This window comes from Lissotriton helveticus, chromosome 12 (assembly GCF_964261635.1).
Source record: "Lissotriton helveticus chromosome 12, aLisHel1.1, whole genome shotgun sequence".
In the NCBI taxonomy this organism is placed as follows: domain Eukaryota; kingdom Metazoa; phylum Chordata; class Amphibia; order Caudata; family Salamandridae; genus Lissotriton; species Lissotriton helveticus.
The window spans coordinates 576533058-576545234 of record NC_136073.1 but is presented as its reverse complement, the minus strand read 5'-3'; the positions used below and the strand labels follow the sequence as shown (position 1 = coordinate 576545234).

Genomic DNA, 12177 nt, shown 5'->3' with positions numbered 1-12177 from the left:
ACCTGCCCCTTAAAAAATTCAACAAAGCTGTTTAGTTTTTTTTAAAAAATGCATCCCGTTGTCCTTTAAGGAAAACAGACTACATTAAAAAACAGAACTGCTTTATTTAAAAGCAGTCCAAGGAATGAATTCTGTTCTGTTGACACTAGCTTCCGGTACATAGGAACACACACTTCCGCACCCAGCCAGTCTCATGCACAGCAAAATACGAACATTGTGGAAGCATATGTACTCTGGCCCGGTCCCATGTTGTTAGACTTGGCTTCTTTTGACGTGTTACCCCTGTCTTTTTGCTTTATGACCTCCCGGTTTTGACTGTTTTGCTGCTTTAGTGTCTCTGCGCACTTTTGCACTGCTGTTCAGTGTTAAAGTGCAAGTGCTCCTATTGTAAAGTGGTATTATGGATTGGTGTTCCCATGATTGGCATATTTGATTTACTGGTAAGCCCCTAGTTAAGTGCATTGAGTGTACCAAGGCCTATAAATCAAATGCTATGAGTGGGCCTACAGCACTGATTGTGTCACCCACATGAGTAGCCCTCAAAAGGTAACTCAGACCTGCCACTGCAGAGTCTGCGCACAGTTTGTATTTGCCATGCCAATCTGGCAAGTGCACCCACTGGCCAGGCCCCAACCTTCCCTCTTCTTACTTGTTAGTCACTCCTAAGGTAGGTAGGCCAGAGGTACCTCTGTGGGCAGGATGCAGTGTATGTGAAAGGTAGGACATGCCTTGGTGTGTGTGTGGCATGTCCTGATAGTGAAATACTGCCAATTTCGTTTTTCATTATTGCAAGGCTACCTGTTTCCATAGGATTGAATGGGGAGTTTGCTTATAACATCTTAAAAACATAACTACCCCTGGGAACTAGGTAGGAAAATAAAGTTTAGTATGTCTGGACTCAGAATGTTAAAATTCATCTTTTAGTGAGACTACATTTTAAATTCTGTGTTTGAAAATACCACTCCTAGAAAGTAGGCATTTTCTAGCTTAGCCATCAAGTGTGCCTCTGCTAGGATGTATATTGACTGTCTGGCTTTGGAGTTACAGGGGCTGGGGATGTGCAGTGGCTCCAAAGAGTCAGGGATCGGCTGAATAGACCTGGGCTGTATTTAGAGTAGGGGAGGAGATTTACTTTCACTTGAATGGGCCTGGTCTTGCCTTCTACAATGCTATCTCCACCTCCTGCCAGGAAGCTGGGCCAGAGAGGACCGAACTGGTTTGGACTAAGCACATACACTCTCTGCCTTGGAGAACAAAGGGATTTTGAGTATAAATATTGGGACCCAGACCCCAACATTTTAGAACCCACTGGAATCAAGGAACCTGCCAAGAAGAAGACCTGGAAGAGCTTCCAGGTGGAGTACTGCCCCTTTGCTGTGTTGTTGCTGTGTTTGGTTGGCCTGCAATTGCTGCTTCTGACTTTGGCAGTGAAAGGACTGGACTGAACTTTCTTTAACTTGTGCTGAGTATCTTCAAGGGTTTGAAGTAGAGCTTGTCTCCTGTTCTGAAGTCTCAGGGACTGCAAAGACTTCACCAACCTCTGGGTACCGCTTCTGGAACCGCTGTTTCAGTTGCCACAGAGAAGGAAAACGCAACTGACTCCCTCACTGACACTGTTGCTGGCTCTGTGTCCTGATGGCACCGCAGAAGGCACCGCCCGCGTCTTGCACCGCAACCCTGGTCTCATCAACAACGACGACCGCCGCCACTGAGCCGCTGCTTTCACCGTAACCTGTAGGCACTGCACTCGCACCGCCTCGCTTCACCTTGCCATCCTGGTCTCACTGACTCCATCGCTGCTGCTTACTTCGACACCTGTGACCGCATCGTGGCAAAGTTTCACGGTGCACCGTCTCGTCCCACACAGCAGTCTGGGCCGATCGATGCCCGCTCCCGCTAACTGGCTCTGTCCCTTGCACCGCAACCTGACAGCAGCACATTGAGCACCTCCTTGCCCTGCACCGTAAGCCTTGGTCTCACTGACACCATCTGGATGATCGTCACTGAGCTGCTGCCTGCACCGCATCGAGAGGGCTCCGCACCCTGCACCGCTTCCATTTTGCAACACAACGGCAACAGTTGCCATGACTGTCTCGCACCAACGTGCCAGCCACAACGAGAAAGGTATTGTTACAGAGTCTGTCCAGGTTTTCGCTGGCCGTACCAATGCGGTCGGCTGGAACTGTCAGACTCTGTACGAGTTGGTATCTCCTTCCGGGGCTACCTCGATGCTGAAAACTACAAACTGTGTTTTTGAGGTATTTCTGCAATTTTAAAAATATATACTTTGCAAGATATCCTTAAAGTTCTGCATGGTGTATTTATATCGTTTTGGCCTTGTTTTGGATACATAAAAATATTTGATATTTTTCAATAACTGGTGTGGTGTCCTTTAGTAGAGTTTTCACTGTATTATTGTGGGTTATGTGCAAATGCTTTACACACTGCCTCTTAGATAAGGCTGACTGCTCGTGCCAAGCTACCAAGGGGGTGAGCACGGGTTATTTTAAAAGTGTAACTCCCTTGTCTTGACTGGGAAGAAGGAGTCGTATTTGAACAAAGGTACCTACCTCTGCCAACTAGAGACTCCCATTTCTAACACATGTCTATTTCTATGTCTATGTAAGAGATTTTATAAAGCACAAAGGTTACTCTGAAGAGTGTCTTGGGCTACTTCAGAAGGACCGTCAGCAAGAAGAAAGAAGGACTGAACTAGGGGCAGGAGTAAAGCCAGGTTGTATGTTTTTTCCGGAACACAGATGTTGCCATAATACACCCACCTGAGAGTCAATGGAATATATTCCAGAGAGAGGGACCCATGATGCAGCGCAGCCATCCCACACTCTGTAGGAAGGGACTGAAGGATTCTCAGCATAAGAGTCATTAAATTGTATCCCTTGCGCTTAATTAAGGTAAAAGGAAGCTCAATGAATTTGAAAACAGCAGCTTCTTCTGGTCTCATAAACCTTTTGCATGGAAGTAAAAGAAACCAATTGACTTCTTCACTTCGAATTTCTAGCTAGATTTGTATGGTACATAGTGGAAAAAGGCTTTGGATGGGGATGAATGGCAGAGGGGTAAAGGAGTGCAAGAATAAAGAGGTTCAAGCTGGTTGTGATGCTTTGTATTTGTCCTTTCAGTACTGCTTGCCACAGAATCCCAGCCTGGCCATGTATGGAACCCGTCAACTGCCCATGGAGGCGACGTAAGTGTTCAAGCCCCCTCAACTTTCCCGATAAAAGCCTGTCACTTTCTTTTGTCTTCGAGTTCTCCATCTCACCCTCTGTCTCTCCCTTGCTCTGCAGAAACGTCTTCCGCAGCTTCGGCTCTGCATACAGGTAAGGGCTTTGGGGAAACATCTTTGTATGCTTGTTGGATTCCTATGCATAACTCAGGATCTTGGAGGTCCTGTCCCTGAGTGTTTGGTTCCAGAATGCCACAAGAGACATAGATAACAGATGAATGAATGAATGACATATAGAACTAGTACACTAGATGGAAACAAATAAATCCCCAGATGACTCTGGGTGTCTTACGAGTTACTTACCTTAGGTAACGATGTGTCATGTACAGATGATTCTAGCCGCAGATCCTTAACGTAGAATTATCCCCAGGCGTGAGACTGGATACGGAAAACATTTTGCCACAGCATCCCTGCGCGCCGGGGGGACGGCACCACTTCACTCCACCCTGATGTCGTCCGCGTTCATGACGTCAGCGAGGATACATAAGTCCCACCCCGGCGCGCCTATGCCAGTTTTCAACTGAGAACTTTTCCGCACTACAACGCGGAGCCATCATAAACAAAAACTGTGAGAATCCTGGAACAGTGTGCAAAAAAATCAGCTAAACAGAAAGGGAAGAAAGGAATGGTGGGAAACAGCACCATCCAGAATAGTGCCAGGCACTATGGCACCAAACGTCCTGGAAGGAAAGAACAGGGCACAGCTACTGTAAGAAAGCCTGCAAACAAATACAACAGCCTCCTTGGGGGCAGAAAGCACGTGAAAATAGTACAGAAGACGAAGAAGTCTGCAACCACAGCCCAGAACAGAGAAGAGCATCAAGGCCAGAATGGAAGAGGAACGACAATTCACCCCCAGACAACACCAGCAGGGAGAGACATCTCCTGAAAAGATCTAAGGGTCGAGATCTAGCCAAGAGACCTCAACTCCAAGGACTGCAGAGGAGTCATAAGTGCAATCAACAAAAGGAAGAAGAGCACGAGTAGACCCCTCATTGTAGACCAGGGTACAGGGGCACAGAAGCACCCATGAAATCATCAATCAATCCCCAGAAGGGAAGAAATGGAACAAAACACAAGACTAGCATCCCCGTAGGGAGGGAGTAAGAAAAAGCACTTGCAGAAGTCAACCACCCGGAGGCAGGCGAGTGCAGAAGACCAAAGAAGGGTCCTCGCAAAACGGAGAGAAAGGGCGGGTCGTGAAGGAATCTGCAGCTAGAATCGTCTCTACCAGATACATCGTTACCGAAGGTAAGTAATTCGTACATCTGATAGAGACTACTAGCTGCAGATTACTTAATGTAGAATAGATACCCTACCCATACCCAAGGAGAAGGAAGGTCTGCGAGAGGACCTCTCCAGCTCAGGCGAACACAAGACCCCAACAGGGGACAAATCACAGGGACAGGGAAAAATCCCAGTCTCCCGCCCCCCCCCCAGCCGAAGAGAACCTCAGCATCATGGAAGAACACCGGCCCACAGGGAATGTGTTATAAGGACAAAAGAGGCAGCCCAGCCCTCACCAAGCAGGCGAAAGCAAGGGGAATACGAATGGAGGCCAGAAGTCAATGTACCAGGGACTCTACCAGAAGCCCCATAGTCACAGGCAACACAGAGGAGTACTGAGGAAGAAGAGCAACCCAGAGACTCCAAGGAGAAGGAATAGAAACTAAGACAAGGGCCCTCCACCGGGAACACGCCCAGGGAAGAGGGCAGCCAAATCCAACACAGCTGGAAGTCAACAGACCAGACAAAACAGCGCCTCAGGAATAAGGCAGGTGGGAGAAGAAAAACATAGTCCCTCAAGGCTCCCGCAAAACAAAAAGCAGGGGCACAAGGCCCCACTCCAAGGCACCTGGCCGCTGACAAGCGCCACGAAAATAAACGTCCAGGCCGCATCGTCCAGGTGGACGCAGCTTGGAACCAACAAGCGACCAGCCAGAAGATAAGGGGAGAAACAAGTAGGGCGGGCCCAGCCGTCAACACAGGAAAGCATCCCCCCTGGAACCCCCGACAGAGGACCAGCTGACACGGCGGGCAGGAGTCGAAAAACACCACAGCACAATGCCAGAGACGGCATACCAAGCCAGTCAATCGACGCATCAAATACCTAGAAAACAGAACTGAAGCAGCGCCAGCTTCGCCTAAGCAATGACCAAGAAACCGCACCAGCGGACTACATCAACACGAGGAAAGGCAAGAACCAGCAAGGAGAGTCCACACCCTCCCAGCGAAAGACACATCCCCAAACATTTTTGGGAACCACTCTTAGGGAAGAAATCCTGCATTAGAGAACAAAACTATAAACCTGCAGCAGAAACCACAGAAGGCTTAGTAAGCAGCCAAAAAGTACACTCTAGCCAAAAAAGGGGGCTGAACCAGCAGCCAACTGAAGAAGTGGGTCAACCAAGGGACCCCAAGGGCACAGCAAACCACACAGAAAGTGTAAAGGACACTCCATCCCCATATTCCAGGAGCAAGTGGGATAACATCTCCCACCAAGACCCGGAGGATCAACAAACAAACCTACTGAGCAGGAGGCGGAGAAGGAGGAGGAGGACGGAGGCCTGCAAGAAGATGCTGAATGGCGGAGTCTGCATGAGTATTAAACAGAAGGACCCCATCAAAGGGCAGATCAACCAGACACTTTCTAATATTTTCAGGAAAGACCGCATCACGCAGCCAAGCATGGAGAAGGAGAGACACAGAGGTGGCCTTAGCACGGGCGAGAGCATCTGCAACATCCAAGCCCGCACGCAGATTAAACGTGGCCATCTCCCTACCATCCAACACATGGCCTTGCAGATCATCACGGGCACCCTTATAGGAGACATGAGAAAGAAGAGACTCAATAGAGTCCCACAGACTGGAAGTAGCCCTGGTCAACACACACAAAGTGTTAAGTGCCCACAAGGCAGCACTGGAAGAAGCGACGATATTACGCCCACATGAATCCAACCACCAGGCCTCCAGAGACGGAGGAAACTACGCAACAGGCAAATACGGAAAGGCACCCCGCAGAAGAGAGCCTTGAGTAGAGGGTTGGAAGTAAAGACAGACAGGGTCTTACGGAGCAGGGCGGTGGCAATGCAGATGCGCCTGAGGCACCGGATAGCTCGTGGAAGGGCGCCCCCAAAAAGAAGGAACAACTCCCGTCCACCAGAGCCCTGGTGGAGAACTTCCAAAACGTTGTGCTTAGGAAACGGAGTGACAGGCTCGCCCATCTGCATAATACTAGCGGCTGTCGAAATAGCCCGAACAAAGGCAACACTGGCCTCAGTAGGGCTTCGCGGAGGAGAGAGTAACTCCTCCGTGGGCGATGGCTGCAGACTGAGCCGTCCATCCCAAGTCCAGGGGGGAGCGGCCAACCCCGGAACATAGGAGGATCCACAGATGAATGGGGAACCTGAGGGGCCTCCGGGGAAAGCTGAGAGGCCGGTGGAAAAGCCAGCCGCGAGCCACTGAAAGAAGGATTCAAGGATTTAGGCCATGGGGATGGCGAAGAGCCATCCCTGGAAGATGCCGGTGAAAAGGCAACAATACAGAGCCCAGTCTTCAGGGAGGAACACACCAACAGATGACAGACCTCTGGAGAAGAAGGGACCTCAGGAGACGAATCAAGAACCTGAGGCCGATGCGGCTCCGTGGAGTTCGCCACCGGCGCCTGATTGATTTCGACCGGCGCCGGAGTGGGCATTCGTGGCGTCTGGTCGACTTCTGCCACCATGTGCTCTCTGGGAGAATGGGGCGGGGACGAGGACGGAATGTTGAAGGAGTGGCGCCAAAAAGGCACCAGCCCGGCCTCAGATGCGGCAGCCTCCCGCGTCGAGGACCAAAAGGGACTCTGGAAAGCGCCCCAGGTCCCGGCCTCCACCCGCGACTCCACCGGAGACAGGGGGGAAGGCTCCCGCCGCCCACACGGCGCCGACTCAACCTCTGGGGAAGCAGCCGCCTACTCAGAGGACCGAGGGGGATTCTGGGCAAGCCTGGAGTCCCAGCGATGTCCTGCGACACCACAGGGAGCCCGTAGGAATTTGTGGTGAGGCAGGGACGCCAGGTGCCGAAGAGGAGCCCCGAAGGACCACACCCCGACGACACCACCATCCTACGACCTGAAGAAGAAACTTTAGGCGCCGGCGACTCTGCAGAAGTCCCAGCGCGAAGCAAGGGATCCACTGTCTTCTCAGGAGGTCGAGGAAGGGCCAAAGAAGGCTGCAGATATGCAGCGTAGGCTGTCATTTGGGCCCTAGTCACCTCTGTGCCGGGAAACGGCAGGTAGGAAGGCGAAAGGTGGGGGGCGCATGTCCCGGGGGAAGCCGGCGCCCACCACGGAAGGAGGACAGGGCCTCGGAGACAAACTGAAGGACCTACCAGCCAGTGAGCCATGCCCCTGGGGCCGTGGCGAGGGATAATGTCGCAGACGGAACCGGCAACTCCTCGCCTCCGAGGTAGGGGACGGACGCTGGGATGACCTGGACAAGTGCGCAGACAGCAACTTCATCCGGCGCTCCTGCCGCGATTTAGGCTTAAGGTGCTGGCAGGCGTCGCAGCTCTCCTAGTCGTGGTGCTCACCTAGGCACCACATGCAAATCGGGTGAGGGTCCGTCACCGACATAGGACGTGCAAGGAGCTACACATCTTGAAGCCTGTAGGCATTCGCACACTGTTCCACTAACGCCAAGCGTAAAAAAGAAGAGAAGGCTTGAAAACAGGCGAGGACACAATCCGGATCCGCGTAGCACGCGGAAAAGAGAAAAAACTGACGTAGGAGCGCCGGGGTGGGACTTATGTATCCTCGCTGACGTCACGAACGCGGACGACGCCAGGGCGGAGTCACGTGGTGCCGTCCCCCCGGCGCGCAGGGATGCTGTGGCAAAACGTTTTCCGGATCCAGTCCCACACCTGGGGATAATTCTACGTTAAGGAATCTGTGGCTAGTAGTCTCTATCAGATGGAACATTATGAGATTCCCATTTCCATAGGCCTTTTACACTCTGATCCGCCACTGGGATGTCCTTAAATCAAGACAGAAATAGTCAGCCAACAGGTGCTCTGCTTGCTGGGTGCGCACAGAGGTTCTTAGGTGACTGCCTGAGTTGCCGGATATGATTAAGTGTTTCTAAGTGCATTTATAGAAAGGCACTTTTCCCTTCCATTTTGCAGAAATGGCCTTAGAGATTTAGAAAGTCAGCTGTTGTAAGCCTTTAGATCTGGTTTACAAAATATTATGTCCTTTTTTCGGTATGTTGTGCTCAGCTGCACCTGGAACAGGTTGCACGCCATTTTCAGCCTTGATAAGGATGCTCCACCAGTCAACAGAAAAGGACAGCCAATGAAAAACGTCTGGCTTCGTAAGTCAAACAATCGGCAGGGGTCGGCTACTGCACCTTAGCATGCCATTATTCAGCGTCACACCAACCACTGCACTGTGGGGCCATTATTTTCGGATATGGAAAGGGACCTTAAAAGGGATGTACAGACACTTCGTAAAGCCATGCATTTTGAGGTCCTGTTATATGTGATAAGAAAAAGGAGAGAAATTGAAATAAAGCAATTGCGTAGGATCACAGAATTCGGCGAAGTGGGGAACCCAGGCCTGATCCCAGATTTTCTTGTTCCACATTTTGCAATTCAACTCAGCCACTAGCTGTATATGCTTCATTTCCCCTACACCCACGTTAACAACCCCTTGACCACCACCCTGCCGGCATCAATGTGGCCCTCGGTCAAACCACCGCCAAAACCTTTGGCCCCTGGGAAAATGTTTGAGAGTGCCCTTGAGATATAAAATTGCTCTCCCCTCCCCCATATGAATGTGTTGGCTAAAGGTATAGGCAGAAGTGACAGTAGTAGCTTGAGCAGTAGCCAGTGTTGACTAAATGAAGTGTGTGACTGCAGGAGCAGAGTGCAAATGTGTTAGTTGGATGCATGATTAGCCCAAAAGCGGAGGCAGACAGGCTATGGATCCAGAGGTGAGAAAATCCAGAGCCTCATGTGCATTTGTCTGTGTGTGGGCATGCATGTGTACTCATTTATGTGCATCTGTGTGTGTGAGAGACACATTGTGTCCGTCCTTAATAAACAGTGTCGCTCCTTGACAGCCATGCCTGATGTCAAGGATCACCAAAAGTATATGCTGACCCTTTCATTAGGGGTTCATCTCTGGTACAGGTGTGTATATTTATGGCATAATATCAGTCATTTTGGGCCATCTTGGTCTAGTTGTGATACATTGGAAGCCATAATTGACTATCATGACTGCCCTATGTTAATTGATCCCTGGCATAATGGGGACCGTCCTTTGTATAATAATGGCCATGACTAACATATGGTGGACATCTTGACCATTATGGTGTTCAGCCCTCATATAATGGTGGGCATTGGCCTATAACAGGCATCCATGGTGTTCCACTGAGCATTCACAACCTATGATTGTAATACCTGACAACTTTAAGGAGAATCAGTCCATGGGAGGCATTTGTACATGTGAGACCTCAATGGAAATGATAAGATGATGTTGAGTACAGTATCTCCCGAAAATAAAAACTTGTATTTTTAAGGTATCAATTATGTTTTTACAGTAAGGATTTTTCTTTTGAACCAGTGAATGTGTTTCCAAAATGATGGAAAGTGTTATTTGATAGAAAGGTATGTGTTCAGAAATTGATATGCTAATGAAGACAAAAGGGTGCAATTATAAAACACATTTAAAGTTGATAGCTAGAGGGAGGGCACTTCAGAGGGAGAAGCAAGATGGCGGAAGGCTGAGGCATCGCTGAGGCACCACTTACAACGCTAACACCTTGATCCATCGTGATCCCCCCCCCCCCGGGGTGAAATGCACCCACCAGCGTTAGAAAAAGAATGCTAAAATCAACCTTGGAAATCGTGCTTAGTCTACTTCAAGAGAAGGCCTGCCACTGTACCCCCCTCCTGCCTTGTGGCACTGAAACAACAGGAGCTAAGACTTACCTGCCAGAAGATCTACTGAAAGCTGAAAGACTAATCCGGCGCCGGTTGCTGGCTTTCTGAGGAAGGATACGAGGAGATATTCATTGTGATGAAGCCGAAGGGTCTCACTACAACGGCGGTATTGACCCGGGAAAAAGCGGCGATCAATGGCCCAACCACGGGAACAGCGGTGTAGATTACCCGACCCGCATCGGAGGTCAGCAGTACACTGGGAGGAGCCTTTTGAGAGGAAAGGGAAAGGCGAAGTGAATCAACAGCATAAACCTGGACAGACGATTACGGAGCTGCTCACTGGAGCGCGGAAACTCGATGCGCGTGAGGATGGTAAGATGCTGCAAAATGGAGAAGGGCTGGATGGAGGACTAGCTGAGGTTGCGACCCTACGAATGAAACCCCCGCATGTAAACCTACAGGAGGGGGGCAGGTAGCACTAAGACAACCTGAAATTAATGATTTGGTTACTGACTTGCCCCTGACATGGGATGAACAGCTGGTGGGCAGCGAGACTCAGGAACTCCCGATAAAGCAATAGAAGAAGAAAATGAGCAAAACCAAACAGTGTCTTTGCAACTAAAGACAACATGACCAATGCTATGGGGGGTGGACCCTCAAACACTGGTAATACAAGGAGATCATGTGCTCAAACAACTCAACCAGCACAGCTAGTGAGCCCGGTTGGAAATCAAATACAAAGAAAGGAAGTGGAAGCAACAATGCTGGCTACTAAAAATAAGATTAGGGCTGAGGCTAAAAACGTGCTAAATGGTACTAACATCAAACGGCAGGGATCTAAATCTGACTATGCTATTAAGCAAAGCAGGCGACAGTTGGCTGATATAGAAAAGGAAATGTTAGAGCACTTTTATGCACTATCTGATACAACTTCAGTGGAGGACTCTTCTGTGATGTTGAGCTTGAGTGGAGGTGAAAGTGAGTCTGAGAGCCTTTCAGATACCATCGGGAAAGATTCTGTTGCAACCAGAAGGAAAGTTAGTCAGGTGCTGGCTCTCCCTGATCTCGAAGGAGGGCAAGAACTGCAAGAATTAAATTGGGACTATACACCTACCAACCTGCTTATTGGGGAAATAGGAGAATAACTACCTGGGTCGGAAAACAACTCAAATGAAACTTAGGATACCATTCTACAATCAGTATTAGCTCACCGGGAGGAGAGAAGACCGGACAACAGACGCACACAGGCAGCTATATGTAAGATCCAAGGGTCAGTTTGAAAAATCGCTAAAGTCTGTGAGGAGATCTCGGAACGGCTTACGTCACTGGAGACAAAGACAGAGAATCTGGAAACTGATTTTGTGGCAGTCCAAGCCCAGTCGGCGTATCATGAGGAAGACTAGCTGACATTCAGTGGAAGCTGGAAGATCAAGAGAACCGTCAGCGAAGGAATAACGTAAGATTTTTGGGTATTCCCGAGGGAAAAGGGGCCTCTTTATGGCTGATATACTAGCAAAGGCCTTCCCTGAGGTTACAGGTTGGAACTGGGCTGAATAAATCCAACGGGACCATCAAATTCCTATGGTAGCTAAGCAACATAACGGGGCTGACAGCCGGCCTAGTCTATTTTGGTAATTACCTTCTCAGGCAAATGATATTTGAAAAAGCGAGACAGATAAGAAATGTTATGTGGATGGCTTGGAGTTTTTCGCACAGCCGGATTTCTGTCATGGCACTGTAGAGTGGCGATGGCGCCTACTGCAAATAATAAATCAGTTTCAAGAGAAAGGCATGCAGGCTTATCCTATGAATCCAGCCAAATTGAAAGTAGTGGTGGGAAATAAGTCTTGCTTTTTTACTTCTGAAATTAAAGCTAGAGAATTCCTAGACGAATTAAATCAACAATGAGGAAACCTAAAGATGGTAAAACATCGGGTAGTACTTAGTACTTAACTCATTGTTCGCTGGGCATGGGTGTAGGATGTGTGCAAATTTTTTAATACTGTTGA

General features: G+C 49.4%; 1 protein-coding gene across 2 annotated transcripts in view; it reads left to right on the top strand.

Moving 5' to 3' along the window:
• SPMIP8 (sperm microtubule inner protein 8) overlaps positions 1-12177 on the top strand; it is a 314131-nt gene that overhangs the window by 154887 nt on the left and 147067 nt on the right. For both annotated transcript variants that reach the window (XM_078668396.1, XM_078668395.1), the window contains exons 6-7: positions 3141-3205; positions 3306-3338. In XM_078668396.1, the coding sequence (XP_078524522.1) occupies positions 3141-3205; positions 3306-3338 (98 nt within the window). The remainder of the gene's footprint in view (positions 1-3140; positions 3206-3305; positions 3339-12177) is intronic.